Below are 13,422 nucleotides of genomic sequence, written 5' to 3' on the forward strand. Positions count from 1 at the left end.
GCACCGGTTCTTGAGGGCCGATACAGCTCAGCGCTAGCTTACCGTATGACAGAACTTGTAACTTTCGACCGTAGATAACGGCTTCTTCTTCGTCGACGGCTGCGAATGGTCCACATGTGACGGGATGGTAGCATGCGTAAAGAAGCATTTGGGTCGCGGTTGATCGGAATGTCCTATGTCGACCATGGCGTTTGCACGAGATGTCTGGAGACGACGCTTACGCGGCGGGTGTCAGTCAATTGGATGGAGCGAACATGATTGCGTAGAGTGTTGCCAGACACGGTCAGGTTCGGTTTCTGCAATCCGCTTGGATCTTTGGAATACGGTAAAAGAAGCGTTCATAGATATACATTAAGCTTAATGCGACGGCTGCGCCCGTACTTATGCCAAATCCTTTAGCACCACCAGCCGGTTACGCCTCGCTAATCCTGGACAATTCGTGATTCCAACATCAATCATAAAATCATCGCCTGCTTGCACGCGAGGTCGTTCGCGATAGGCCTTTGTTGCTCCTCGTGCTTGCCCTTCTCTCCAATGACTTTCTTTCCGACTTGAAACTCTCGCGTGTGTTGACGCGATCAAGATCGAAGGGATTGCCCTCATACGAGGTATGCCTCTTTGCCAAACTCGGTCGTCGTTGGCCCGTCTTGATCTGCTGAAAACGACCACCTTCTGGCAGGCGCTCTTCTTCGTATGAGTAGTCAATAGCTTCCTGCTCTTCCTCTTCGCGCTCTTCCTGCTTCTCCTTCTCCCGCTCCGCACGATCTTCATGCGGTGAGGCAACCGCCGTATCGGCATCGCTTGCTACTTCCTCGGCCGGATCTTCCTCCTCGTCTTCTTCCATACCCTTCTGCATACGCTTCATGAAGGCTTCAGATTCTGCAGCGTACTTGCATCTTTGTCGAATCTGCGAACCAAACTTGTAGAACAAGAAGGGCATCGGTACGCAAATCAACGCCAAGAAGCCCACAAGAGTTGATGCCCAGTGGATGCCAAGTTTGTTGTACATCTGCGTCGTGAAGAGTGGAAAGACTGCACCGAAGACAGACCGTAGCACAGAGTTGGCTGCAAGAACAGATGCCGCGAAAATGGTGTAACCGTCGATTAGATAGTTCATGATGCCCAAAAACACCAGAACCATGCCGAATCCGAACGGTACGCCAGCTGATATCGAGGCCATGTAATGGATGCTCGGATAGTTCGTCCACGCGAACCAGAAAAGTCCGATCGGTATCGCCACGCCTCCAATCATAGTGATGGGTAAACGTGCTTCAGGCGGAGCGAAGCCTTTGTATTCGTCGCTGATGCGGCCATACCGCTTGTTGTCCCAGACTGAGTAAGCCACTGCGAATATCATACCCACAGCAACACCAAGGAATGCGAGCCCACCAATGCCGGGACTCCAGCCACGGTACTGCTGGTAGACAATTGGATAGGCCGAGAACAGCATGTACAGAGTGCCTAAGAAAAAATACGTTAGATATGTTTCCGAAGAACGTGACAGGGTCTGGGTATCGCTTGGCTTACCGTAAATGATTGCCATGTAGATCGAAAGCAGGAGCACAATGGGCTCACGGAATAGCAGAATCCAAGGACGTGAGAGCGACGTCTTGAAGACATGACCGAAGGTTGTCGGGCCTTGCTCGACATCGCCACGACTTCGGTAGACCTTCCCAGTCATTTTGCTAAGCTTGGCAGCTCGTTTCCGTAATAGGACTGGCGGGTATGTCTCCGGGATAAGGAAGATACCAGCAATCCAAAGAACACCGGTGAAGATTGCCATGATCCCTTCCACCCAGCGCCAACCGATGGTTTCACCTACGAAGCCGCCCACAATGGGTCCAAGTACAGGTCCCATGAACGGTGCGGCTGCGAAGAGCGACATGGCAAGACCTCTCGTCTTAGCCGGCCAGATATCCGCAAGGACACCTCCAGCGTTGGTCAAAGGACTAGATCCGAACGCGCCAGCGAAGAACCGCAGTATGATGAGGGTCTGGATGTTCTGCGAGCCAGCAGCGCCGGCATTGAATGCCGTCAAGAAGCCATAAGTGGTAACGTAAAGCAGCTGTCGTCCAAAGAGTTCCGAGAGTGGCGCCCACAGCAACGGCCCAATTGCGAAGCCAAGCACAAAGAAGGTGATACCGAGAATGTAGATCTCCTCGCTGCAGCCAAACTCCCTGACTATTTGTTCTGCACCGCCGGAGTAGGCACTGGAAACGAATGCGACAGCTAGCGTAGCAATGGCGACAAGAGCAGTCAAAGCCCATTTCTTCGCATCCGAGTAGCGCATGGGGTTCCGAGGGTCGTGCTCGATCCACCCAACAACATATGGATCGTCTTCAGTGCCAGATCCATCGTAATGGTGATTCTCAACTTCAGGCGTCACGCCGGCCTGGTCGAAGACTTGTCGAAGGTATGGGATTTGTGTAGGCTTGCTTGCCTCCGTATCCTTCTCCGCCATGCCAGGATAAAGGACGGCAAAGTCCTGACTGAATCAGTAATGATGGTGCAAAAGCTTCGTGGTCAAGCGACGGCTGTGAAGGATAGAAGAAGAAGTGGGAGGTTGATGTACGTTTCCGTCATCCACCAGTGTCAGAGTTAAACACCGAAAGAGGCCCGAAGAGCCTCGGGTGCAGACTCTCATTGTGAGAACGCCTTCCGTCACTATGAAACCTAATTTTATGCATCCCACCATCCTTAAGGTGAGCTGCTGTCAGCCGACAGCATAGGCGTCTGAATAATCACTCGACCGGCTGCATAAAGTGCGATTCAAAGTGTTGTGCAAGCGGCAAAATGACATCGTCACCACCTCTCACAGAACCTTCTGTGGCGCTAAAGGGCGCTAGAAGCGGCGATCGGTTCTTCGCAACGTGGAAATAGGGAAGATGGTTTTTCGGAGACCGCCGATCTGGAGATGACAAACGCAAGGGTGACGGCTGCGGCGTTCAAGAAGATCCGAAGGATCGCAGAGCCTCACCGTTCGTGCTCCTTCGAAGACACGGAGCATCTGTAATGCCGGACTGATTTCCCAACGCTAACATTGATGTTGAAAGCAGACGGCTTCGGAACTGAGGCGGCTCCAACGTTTGGCACGATGGGGGGAACAGATGCATCCGTGGTTCAGGTAGCCGCCGGGATCGGATCGAAGCGAATCAAAGCTCTCGAGGATCTAAGCGAGCTCATGATGGCAACTGAACCCGATGCTTTTGACCGTGCTTAAACACCTTACCCTCCAGGTCAGGACCGATAAACAACCACGCAAGGTTCACCACCCAAGCAAACGCAGTGTCGACAAGCCAGTTGTTTCTAGGACTGCCACCCAATGCGCCAGCCCTCATGGCGTGACCCAGAAATTGCGTGGTAATCAAGAAACCACCCTTCTCCAGCCCTCGCACGGCAGCGACAGCCACTTCATCCTCTGTTTGCGCTGGATCTCCTTCTTCGAGAAGCTTAGTGACAGGGTGTTTCATGCTGTTTTCATGTTCCAGGCCCGGTGATTTGATGGTGCCTGGGACGACGCAGTGGATTCGAACATCCGTTGCTGGGCCTTCCTCAGGATGAGTTCGCCGGTATCCATTGTACAGATTCAGCTCGCTCCGGAGAGTGTCTGCCAGCGAACGGAGCGCGGACTTAGCAGGACTGTATGGCGCGTAACCTGCAACTCCGGCGAAGCATAGCGTCGAAGAAGTCATGATGAAATGTCTTGGCTTTGCATGCTTTGCGTTCTTCACGTCTATGGTCTCAGATTTCGACGGCTTTAGCCACGCTTTCAAGGTAGCGTGGGCGAGATAGGTTGCTGCCCAGTAGTTGATGTCCATCTGGTCTTTCAGCGTCTCGATGTTAGTATCAATGAAGAGCGTAGGATGCGATGAGCCAGCGTTTGCCCAGACGATGTCGGGCGGGTTGCCGTTGTTCCATGCTGAGACTTCAGCGAGGATGCGAACATTCTCGTTGTGCTTTGTCACGTCTGCGCTGATGGCATGGAAGCGCTGGGACTGTGGGTTCCTGGCGGCAGACTATAGAAGCAATCAGACACTAAAGCAGGTTGCGCGCTTAAGGTCCTACATACAGATATGTACTTCAACGCATCCTCCAGCTTTTGCTGGTTTCGAGCCACAATAACTACGTTCGCACCTTTCTGCGCCAGCAGCTTCCCAAGTCCTCGGCCCATACCTTGCGAGCCACCAGTGATGACTACAGCCTACCCAATTGTAAGCTGTTGGACTGAAGCGTGATGTGAGAATGCTCTTACCCTGCCATCCACGTCGAAGTGATTCTTCCCTGAGAGGAAGCCCATGATGTCGAGCGAGAGTATCAACACGAAAATTGTCAGGCACACCGACGCCCAGAAGAGACCCAGTGCCATTGCAGTCAGGACATCAAGACATGTTCTAACAAACGATGGTATTATGCAGGATCCGAGCGCATTCAGCTCGTGTTTGCCCTAGTAGGATCAGCACGCGGTGGCGCGCCTGACCGAGCCGCCTCCTGCGGAGCGCGCATCCTGCTCGAACCTTTAGCCTATACCTTAACCATGCATTCGTGACCCACCACATACCGCATACAATCAAGACAAACACAAGTGGAATTGTCTTGTACAATGATGCTGAGGCGAAGCAACGTATACGAGAACATGCATTATCAAGCGTTTCGCAAGGAAGGAAGCATGTCACAACATCACGACGGGTGTAGGTCACAAACATTGACGGCTAGATTTACTCGCGGGAGTATGACGGCTTCTAATCTGCGCCGTCGAGTGGGTGATGCTGACGTACGCGCCTTGTCTGTTTACAAACGCTGCGACATTCGGGTGCCGAATGCAGTAACAACATATCACGACTATGCAGTGCCATAATGCTTCCCAACGCCTCATATGCAAGTATGCCCGTTAGCCAGCCCTTCATTAATGCCCGCAGGGTATAGTCGTGAGCTTTCAGAATCCCCAACTGATGCCTGATATAGCTACGAGAGTGAGTGGTGAATGGGTTGACTTCTTCGCAATTTAGCGCATGGTTAAGGTGGTTGTTATCGGCTTGAGGGTCTCCCATCCGCGTTCTTCATTAACCTTGTCACTGCCCTCCGGCAGTGCGCTGAGCAGCTCAGCGGACAAACTCTGGAAAGCATCGAGCCCGATGATAGCCTAGAGCACAGACGCAGTGAAATCAGTATCGTTAAGGACTGTCGTGATGTATCCGCTGATACGTACCGCCACAACCTTCTCCCCCGTGGTCTCCACGGTGCAGCCAAGCTTGGGCATGGCATTGAGCTCATTGGCGGTGACCCAGCGGCCACGAATGTGCTCTGTAGGGATGCGGGCACGACGCTCCGCTTCGCCAGTGGGTAAGTATGGGTGCTCGTCGCAGTTGTCGGAGATGGCGATGGCTCTCTTCATGCTTGGCTCGAGCACCATCGTCTCGCAGGTCATGGTCGGCTCTGGATCGTGCAGGAGTTTGATGCAGCGTTCGACGACAAGGAAGGTAGTCGCGCAGCCGCAGCCGTAGAAGGTGTGAAAGATCTTGCACATGGTGGTCTTTCTAGAATGCTGCGGTTAGCACACACGTTCTCAAGGAGATTATCAGCTGGCAAGCAGATACAGTCCGGACAGCGGTGCGGCAAGCTCTTTCTGGTCCAGGATGGTGGTGGTGGTGTTGGTGATGGTGATGTACGATGAAGTGAAGATTTACAGTTTCGGTGCGGTGACGGAAGCCTTGTATTGTGTCGGAGTTTAGGACTTGTGGTTTCACGTGCACAAACAGGTTTGTCTTGGCGACCAAGTTCCCCTATCACATTCACAACTGAAAGGGCGTCATAGGACCAGAGCAGCTTCTTTGCCATTAGCGAGAGTGGATGTCTACTGAGCCTGGCGATACCAATTGTTGTAGGTCGCCTAGATCCTGACGTCGTGTGCTGTTAAGTAGTACCGTAAGCTGCAACGCACGTTTTATGTGCCTTTCCGCAATGGGATGTCTGATAGATTTTGCCCCATCAGTACTTGGACCTGGCTGGATCCCAAGATGCATCGCACCGGAGACGTCGCTGTAAGAAGCGCAGGGCGTGGAACATGAGCTTCGCAACGTCTCAGGCAGCCCCTGCTGTGTTGGATACCCCTCGACCATTCTTGACGTAAAGTATAACAAACGGTCAATAGTAAGAATCGAAGAACGACATTAGCAAGGTGGCAGAGATAGGGAAACGAAGCATTTCTTGAATGCAACCCGGAGCTCAAGAGTGTTCGGGATATTCTTGCCCCATCATCGCTCACCCTCAGTTTTTCGCCACTCATTCAGCGCTGCGTCATAATCCGTGCCCCCATTGTCGCACCGCTCACCCACTAAGCCCCACGTCCTTGATCTTATGATGCTTTCCACCATCCTCTCATTCCTGATCAAGCTCGCCAGTGCCTCCGTTCGCGCCTCTCGCGGGAAGTACCGCCCGCTGTAAGGATCCAACCGCTCGTTCACCATTCGCTCCCGCGCCCGCATATCTTCCACCTCTCGTAGTACATGGTCCGGATCGTCTGGATCCGGACTGGTCGCAACACCGGCGCAGTAGTTGAGCACATCACTTCTACTTTGCCACGATGGAAACAGGACTCGGTTCTTGAACTGTTCGCATGCTGCGGGCTCAATTGGTCGCTTGTGCACAGGCCGTGGTGCTCGTTCGGCAGTAGATGATGGGTCGAAGGGCCTGGATGTGCCGGGTGTTACCAGAGCGTTTAGGTTTTGGGAGATGGTGTCGTCGACGGTGCCACGAGAGATACGGAGGAAGTCTGTTCATCCAGCTTGGCATGAGCGTGAGCGCATGACTGTAACAGAATCAACACCGTCCATACCTCGAAGTTGTGTTTGGTTGAAGCAGAACTGCGGCGTGAGCCGTGGTTGTTCGGGTATGCGTGACATGCTTGGCCGAGTAGGTCTGGATATGGGCGAAGATAGAGCAGTTCTACTGTCACCGGACGATGGCTGTGACGGTGGAAGCTGGTCGACCTTCTTCCACAGGATGCCCGCCAGCTTGCCCAGCGTTTCTCTGTTGTTTGTGAGATGTTTGGTGAAGACGTGATCATATAAGCTGGTGGCATCTCTGCTCGTCCGCTCATCTTGACGTCGGAGCATGCACCCACTTTCGCCGACGTCATTTCGCGACTGAAACGCGTTCCGCACGCGACTGTAGATGAGTTCGAAGGTGATGACTGCACCTGGGAGACATTGTTGACGTGTAAGAAATAGTAACTCGGGTGATGCTATGGTCGCGCTGCTTCCTGCCTCGATCATTCTGCGCTTCACGATATAAGCGTGGCGCCACCCAAGTCCTGCTCGAGTTTAATAGCCTACCTACCTTACAACCAGCAGTAACTCACGGGTCAAGAGCTTCGTGCGAGCACTGGCTGCCACCGCATATAGGCCGCACGACATTCAACAGCATGGCGCCAAAGCAGGCGACTTTAGGGTATGTCACTTCAGGGCAGCAGACTCTTGGGTGCGACAGCATGCGCCCTTAACCTGGCAACTACGGTTGCACTAACGTGTAGACAGGAAGTTCTTCGGCAATGGAAACGGCAGCAAGCCGGCACCGCAGCAGGCGAAACTCAAGTTCTCCTCCAAGGCCCAGCCGAAGCCAAAAGCAGAGGAAGAAGTCGAGGAAACCCAAGCTAGAGCTGATCACGCTAACGGCGTTAATGGTCACGTTAAGGACGAGGGCGTGGATATGAAGGATGTTGTCAGTGTGAAGCACGAAGGCGATGACGACGCTGAAGGCAAAACCGTAGTGAAAGCCGAACCAGCGTCGACAGGCAGTGCCAAGAAGCGCTCGGCTTCGAGGGTATCAGAAGACGAACAGGCAGTGGAGGCCGACGCTGAAGCACCGCCAGCCAAGAAGCAGCGACAAAAGGGCACCGAAGCTAAGCTTAAGAGAGGCGTGGCTGTGAAGAAGGATGCCAAGAAGGTTCGGAAAGTGATGGAGGAGGAAGACGAGGATGATGTGCCTGTCAAGGTAGAGCAACGGTTGTCAAACAACGCACGTAATGCAGAAGATAGTGTGGGCGATGACGAGGAGCCGCAGCCACCCAGCAAGCCGTTAAAGACTTCAGAATCAAAGCCTGAGCAGGCGCAGAGCAAGACTCCCAGCACAAAGGCGAGAGCTGCGGTACAAGAGGCCGACGAAGAACAAGCGATGAACAGTGAGCCTGACTCGGTGGCAGAGGCTGAAGCAGAAGCAACGGATGAGGAGGAAGACGAGAAGCCAGCCGTGTCTGCGAAAGCGCGAGAGAAGTTGCAGAGCACTCTAACCTCGACATCAAAGGATGCGTACCCTGATTGGAAACCCGGCGAGCCTGTTCCGTATGCAGCGCTCTGCACCACCTTCTCCAAGATCGAGATGACAACGAAGCGGCTCGAGATCTTAGCCCTCTGTGCAGCGTTTCTGCGCCAGGTGTTACGACTCACACCAGAAGACTTGTTACCGACAGTGCTACTAATGATTGGCAAGCTGGCGGCTGACTATTCGGGCATCGAGCTCGGTATTGGCGAGTCACTCATTATGAAGGCTATTGGCGAGACCACTGGGCGCAGTCTGAAGATCATCAAAGAAGACCAGCAGAAGATCGGCGACCTTGGGCTGGTAGCGGCAAAGAGCAGACAGAATCAGCCGACTATGTTCAAGCCTAAGCCACTCACAGTGCGTGGTGTCCACGAAGGCCTAATGAAAATTGCTACTGTCGAAGGTCAAGGCTCGCAGCAGCGGAAGGTTGACGGCATCAAGAAGCTGCTGTCTTCGGCTGACGTGTCGCTCGCCAAAGGTCAAACCGTCGATATCAACAAAGACAAGGGTGGCCCGAGCGAGTCAAAGTTCATCATTCGTGCTCTGGAAGGCAAGATGCGCCTCGGTCTTGCCGATAAGAACTTGCAGGTCGCTCTATCGCACGCCATTGTTGCTCATGAGGTTTCAAAAGACGGCAAGAAGGTGCCCACCGAAGCCGACCTGAAGAAGGGCGAAGAGGTGTTCAAGTCCGTCTACAACGAGCTGCCAGCCTACGAGGTCATCGTCCCAGCGCTGCTGAAAGGCGGCATCTGGAACTTGCACGAGACTTGCAAGCTTCAGCCCGGCGTACCTCTCAAGCCTATGCTTGCTAAGCCAACCAAGTCCATTGGAGAGGTACTGGACCGCTTCGAAGGCAAGGACTTCACCTGCGAGTACAAGTACGATGGTGAGAGAGCGCAAATACACTTCGTGGCCCATGATGCAGGCCAGGAGTTTGCCGCTACGGAAGCACCGAAGGAGGGCAAGTCTGATCGTGGCGTCTCCAACATCTTCTCACGAAATAGCGAAGACCTCAGCAAGAAGTACCCGGACATTCTCGCCAAGCTACCAACGTGGGTCAAGGAGGGTACGATGTCATTCGTCCTTGACTGCGAGACTGTCGCTTGGGACGTGGAGAAGAAGCACGTCCTGCCATTCCAGCAGCTCATGACGCGAAAGAAGAAGGACGTCAAGACCGAGGATATCAAAGTCAAAGTCTGCGTGTTCGCCTTCGACTTGCTGTACCTCAACGGCGAGGCGCTGGTGAATAAGCCCTTCCGCGAGCGACGAGACCTGATGTACGGAGCCCTCGAGCCCGTTGAAGGCGAGTTTGCATTCGCTCAATACGGCAACACGAGAGAAATCGAGGAAATCCAAACACTGCTGGAGGACTCCGTCAAAGCCTCTTGCGAAGGTCTGATGGTCAAGATGCTTGATGGTGTAGAATCGCATTACGAGCCCTCCCGGCGCTCTCAAAACTGGCTCAAAGTCAAAAAGGACTACCTCTCTGGCGCAGGCGACTCGCTTGACCTTGTCGTCCTGGGCGCCTACTACGGCAAAGGCAAACGTACATCCGTCTACGGCGCCTTCCACTTGGCTTGCTACAACCCAGAGAAAGAGATGTACGAGACCGTGTGCAACATCGGCACGGGCTTTTCCGAAGTCCTTCTGAACGAACTCTACGAGACGCTTTCTCCGCTTGTTATTGACCGTCCCAAGCCTTTCTACGACCACAGCATGGGCAAAAACGACCAGCCGGATGTCTGGTTCGAGCCGCAGTATGTGTGGGAGGTGAAGACGGCGGACTTGACGCTTTCGCCGCGGTATCGCGCGGCGAGCTCAGGGTTTGGGAGTGATGGCACGCATAAGGGTGTTAGTTTGCGGTTCCCGCGGTTCATCAGAGTGAGGGATGATAAGAAGCCTGAGGCGGCTACGTCGAGTAAGCAGGTGGCGGAGATGTATAGGGCGCAGGAGACGGTGGGGAAGGAGAAGAAGACGGGCGTGGACGATGACTTTGAGTACTGAGTGCTTTGATGCGGGCTCCTCAGCTGAGCTGCCCTTTTACGGTCCTAGCGAGCTTGCTGGCTATGCAGAGTGCTCGAAGCTAGATCCGCTTGTGCCTTCCATCCTTTGCGTGGCTGTCTTCTGGTCACTTCTTAGGCGTGCTCCGCGAAACCTTCGGGCTCTCCACAAGCTTTCCCTTCCCTCCAACCGCGGTTTGTGCCACTCTCGGATAGCCTTCCGGGTCTAGGGTGAACGTATCGACCGTGTCAATTGAGGACACCTCGTCGGCATCCTCTCGCAGCGGACGTTCTTGCATGTGCTGCTGTGGCTGCCATGGTCTGCTGAAGTTGATGGATGTCGTTCGGGAAGGCATGAGCGCTGACGACACGGAGGCGGTCGAGTCCCTCGCCCTCGGCTGCGCGTCTTGCTGTTGCTGGCGGGCGACCGCATCCTGCTCGTATTTCGGGTTCGGTCTTGGCGGTATACCGAGGTCGTCTACGTTGATTGGCACGCCATTGATGTGTATAATGGTGCCGGGTGGTAGTGAAAGGTCTACCGTCATCGGCGGGACGGTGTTATTGGCGTTAGGAACTTCTATCGAGGTGTTGCTTCGCCTCGGAGGCTCAATGGCGGCCGATCTCTGATTCATGTCGTACAAACTGGCCTCATTGACATGACGGGAGGTCATTCGTGCGGCGAACCTACTGGGAGGGGCGGTGGACGGCGCTGTCGGTAGGGAAGCTGGTGGTGTAAGTGAAGATTTCATGTTTCTCTGGGCCTTCTTTCTTCGAGGGCCCTTCTTGCTTGCGAGAAGATGCTCCCGTGTCTTCTCAGTCACATTCTCGAGCGGTCCGTTACTCATGTCCGCCATGGCTACTTTGTATATGATGATGTAGTAGGGAAGCGTCCGTGGCAGGTGTTCGAGGCTTGCCATTGCACGGCCTCTTGAGAGCAGAATTTTCACGCGCATAACTTCCTGTCCGCCGTACGCTGCCTGCGCCCTTGCCATGTCGAAGGGATCGTGCTTACCTCTGCTTTGCTGTTCGTACAGCGCAGTCTCTAGCGAGCTACGCTTGTTCAGGCGACGCTGAGCCGCCATGGTGCTTGTAGATTTCCAAGGGCAAGCGATGGCGCTGGGAAGGTCGCAATTTGTGTGCAAATACACATCCGCTAGCGGCGTCGGTGTAACCGTCGAAAGAGGAAGGAACGAGGAAGGAACGACCTTGGTGCCTGCCTTCTTCGCGTGACATTCTCTCTTCAACATGTCATCGGCCAGTGGGTATTGTTTCCATGGAATATGTGGTTGGGAACGTTGCTGTCGAACGTCGCAAGGAAAGGCCATTGTGCAGCCCTTCTCCGCTTCATGGAGGCCTCGAGATATTTTCCTCGGCCCACGAACAGCGTTTCCGTAGAGTATGAGATTGGGACCACTGCATATCGGGTATATAGGAGAGTGCGTGTTGCGCTTACCTGACAGAATCCTGGGGTGACGACTTACATAGTCCGGCAGGCGCTTGTATCTGTCCTTTGTTGGTCCGATAACTATAGTCCCATAGCAATCGTCTTTCTAGAAGTCTCCGTAGGCAAGACAGAAGCATATCAAGGAGGTATGAGTGTCGGAAACGTCCTCCCGGTTACTCTGGAATATTCCTACAATGACTAGCAGCTTATGACAGCGATAGCGACACATTTGTACGGGGTCGCAACAACAACACGCGGCAACTTATATCTGATCGGTTTTGAAAGTTGGTAGCCAATATTATGTCGACAGCGACGCAGGTAGGGATGTGATGCGGTCCGATCGTTCACCCGTAATGAGCGTGCGGTTCGGTAAGGCTATGATATTAAGCTGGCCGCACAATTTCGGCAAAGTGTAGCCGCACATTGAATTGACAACGGAGTATGCGCAGCAATGAAGAAGATTGATCTGTCAACATATCGCCATGACCATGCACGGCTTCTAAAGTAAAGCCCACCTCAGACCGGGAGACTCAGTGTTAGCGGCGGGTACCTCCGTTAGCGCCAAGTAGATGCTGCTCGTCGTGACGACAACGAAAACGGATCGTTAGATTCACGCTCCTGAGTGTACGACAGTCATGTATTAGTAGCCACGTCGCCGCCTTAATGACATGTCCGATGGGGCTAGGAAGCAAAAAGCGAGCTCAGGTATGTCGATTGATGAATCTCCTTAACAGCACGCTTAAGCTAAAGTTGAATAGCGTTTCATCTCGTGGCCGGTCTTGGGTCGGGTGCAGCAAGTGCTTTCTTATTACAGCCTGCGGATTTGTTGAAGACTCGTGTACAGCAGTCGCAGGCGTCAAGCCTAACCCAAGCGCTCCGCGACATTCTTAATGGCCCACATCCAGTGCGCTCGCTATGGCGGGGCGTCACCCCATCAGTCATCCGGACAGGCTTCGGCTCTGCCCTGTACTTTGGCCTGCTCAACCAGATGAGGCAGTATGCAACTAGGCTGCCCAGTGTTCCGGTTGTTGCTGGCGAGCTCAGCCCAGCTAAGGGTTCATCTTCCGCGCTACCGAAGCTAGGGAACGTGGCAAACCTGACCACTGGTGCTCTTGCTCGGGTGACAGCCGGACTGATAGTCAACCCCATCACAGTGCTGAAAGTACGCTACGAGTCAACACACTACTCGTACACCTCGCTTGCAGGCGCCGCAAAGGACATCATTGCCAAGGAAGGCATGCGAGGCTTCTTCGCTGGCTTCGGGGCTACTGCAGTCAGGGATGCGCCGTACGCTGGCTTGTACGTGGTGATCTACGAGCAGGCGAAGAGTCGCCTTGCCGCTGTTACCCCTGCAGGAAGCGAGTCAAGTCGTGTATCAGCCTCTGCGTCAGCAACGGTGAACTTCGCATCTGGGGTAGTTGCCGCCGTGCTGGCTACGACTATGACCAACCCTTTCGATGCGATCAAGACACGCCTACAGATTGCGCCGGCCAGGTACGGCAACATGATAAAAGCAGCTGGCCTAATGCTTCGCTATGAGGGTGTTCGAAGCTTCTTCTCCGGCCTGAGCATGCGGATTGGCAGGAAGGCGTTGAGTAGCGCTTTCACATGGACTGTCTATGAGGAGCTGGTTAGGCGTGCGGAACGGGTGGTGATCTGACG

General features: G+C 54.0%; 7 protein-coding genes across 7 annotated transcripts; 2 read left to right on the plus strand and 5 right to left on the minus strand.

The window, feature by feature from the left end:
* Window positions 1–50: 50 nt before the first annotated feature.
* Window positions 51–2,820, minus strand: BAUCODRAFT_202494 (uncharacterized protein). Its single transcript, XM_007674224.1, has 3 exons — window positions 1,528–2,820; window positions 559–1,461; window positions 51–356 (listed from the first exon to the last, which is right to left on the minus strand). The coding sequence occupies exons 1-3, from the start codon at window positions 2,459–2,461 to the stop codon at window positions 352–354; spliced, it is 1,842 nt and encodes a 613-aa protein (XP_007672414.1). The 5' UTR covers window positions 2,462–2,820; the 3' UTR covers window positions 51–351.
* A 359-nt stretch (window positions 2,821–3,179) lies between these two features.
* BAUCODRAFT_144782 (uncharacterized protein) lies at window positions 3,180–4,366 on the minus strand (the record flags this gene model as incomplete). The annotated part of the gene is made up of 3 exons (XM_007674225.1): window positions 3,180–4,016; window positions 4,070–4,201; window positions 4,253–4,366. The coding sequence occupies 3 exons, from the start codon at window positions 4,364–4,366 to the stop codon at window positions 3,180–3,182; spliced, it is 1,083 nt and encodes a 360-aa protein (XP_007672415.1).
* Window positions 4,367–4,685: 319 nt separating this feature from the next.
* On the minus strand, window positions 4,686–5,773 carry BAUCODRAFT_135954 (uncharacterized protein). Its single transcript, XM_007674226.1, has 2 exons — window positions 5,207–5,773; window positions 4,686–5,140 (listed from the first exon to the last, which is right to left on the minus strand). The coding sequence occupies exons 1-2, from the start codon at window positions 5,522–5,524 to the stop codon at window positions 5,003–5,005; spliced, it is 456 nt and encodes a 151-aa protein (XP_007672416.1). The 5' UTR covers window positions 5,525–5,773; the 3' UTR covers window positions 4,686–5,002.
* Window positions 5,774–6,251: 478 nt separating this feature from the next.
* Window positions 6,252–6,899, minus strand: BAUCODRAFT_62337 (uncharacterized protein; the record flags this gene model as incomplete). The annotated part of the gene is made up of 2 exons (XM_007674227.1): window positions 6,252–6,769; window positions 6,833–6,899. The coding sequence occupies 2 exons, from the start codon at window positions 6,897–6,899 to the stop codon at window positions 6,252–6,254; spliced, it is 585 nt and encodes a 194-aa protein (XP_007672417.1).
* A 521-nt stretch (window positions 6,900–7,420) lies between these two features.
* Window positions 7,421–10,320, plus strand: BAUCODRAFT_21163 (uncharacterized protein; the record flags this gene model as incomplete). The annotated part of the gene is made up of 2 exons (XM_007674228.1): window positions 7,421–7,446; window positions 7,533–10,320. 2 exons carry the CDS (start codon window positions 7,421–7,423, stop codon window positions 10,318–10,320), a joined length of 2,814 nt encoding a protein of 937 aa, XP_007672418.1.
* A 124-nt stretch (window positions 10,321–10,444) lies between these two features.
* Window positions 10,445–11,398, minus strand: BAUCODRAFT_144786 (uncharacterized protein; the record flags this gene model as incomplete). The annotated part of the gene is made up of 1 exon (XM_007674229.1): window positions 10,445–11,398. The coding sequence occupies one exon, from the start codon at window positions 11,396–11,398 to the stop codon at window positions 10,445–10,447; it is 954 nt and encodes a 317-aa protein (XP_007672419.1).
* A 1,030-nt stretch (window positions 11,399–12,428) lies between these two features.
* Window positions 12,429–13,420, plus strand: BAUCODRAFT_144787 (uncharacterized protein; the record flags this gene model as incomplete). The annotated part of the gene is made up of 2 exons (XM_007674230.1): window positions 12,429–12,465; window positions 12,519–13,420. 2 exons carry the CDS (start codon window positions 12,429–12,431, stop codon window positions 13,418–13,420), a joined length of 939 nt encoding a protein of 312 aa, XP_007672420.1.
* Window positions 13,421–13,422: the final 2 nt, after the last annotated feature.

This window comes from Baudoinia panamericana, assembly GCF_000338955.1.
Source record: "Baudoinia panamericana UAMH 10762 unplaced genomic scaffold BAUCOscaffold_1, whole genome shotgun sequence".
Taxonomy (NCBI): Eukaryota; Fungi; Ascomycota; class Dothideomycetes; order Mycosphaerellales; family Teratosphaeriaceae; genus Baudoinia; species Baudoinia panamericana.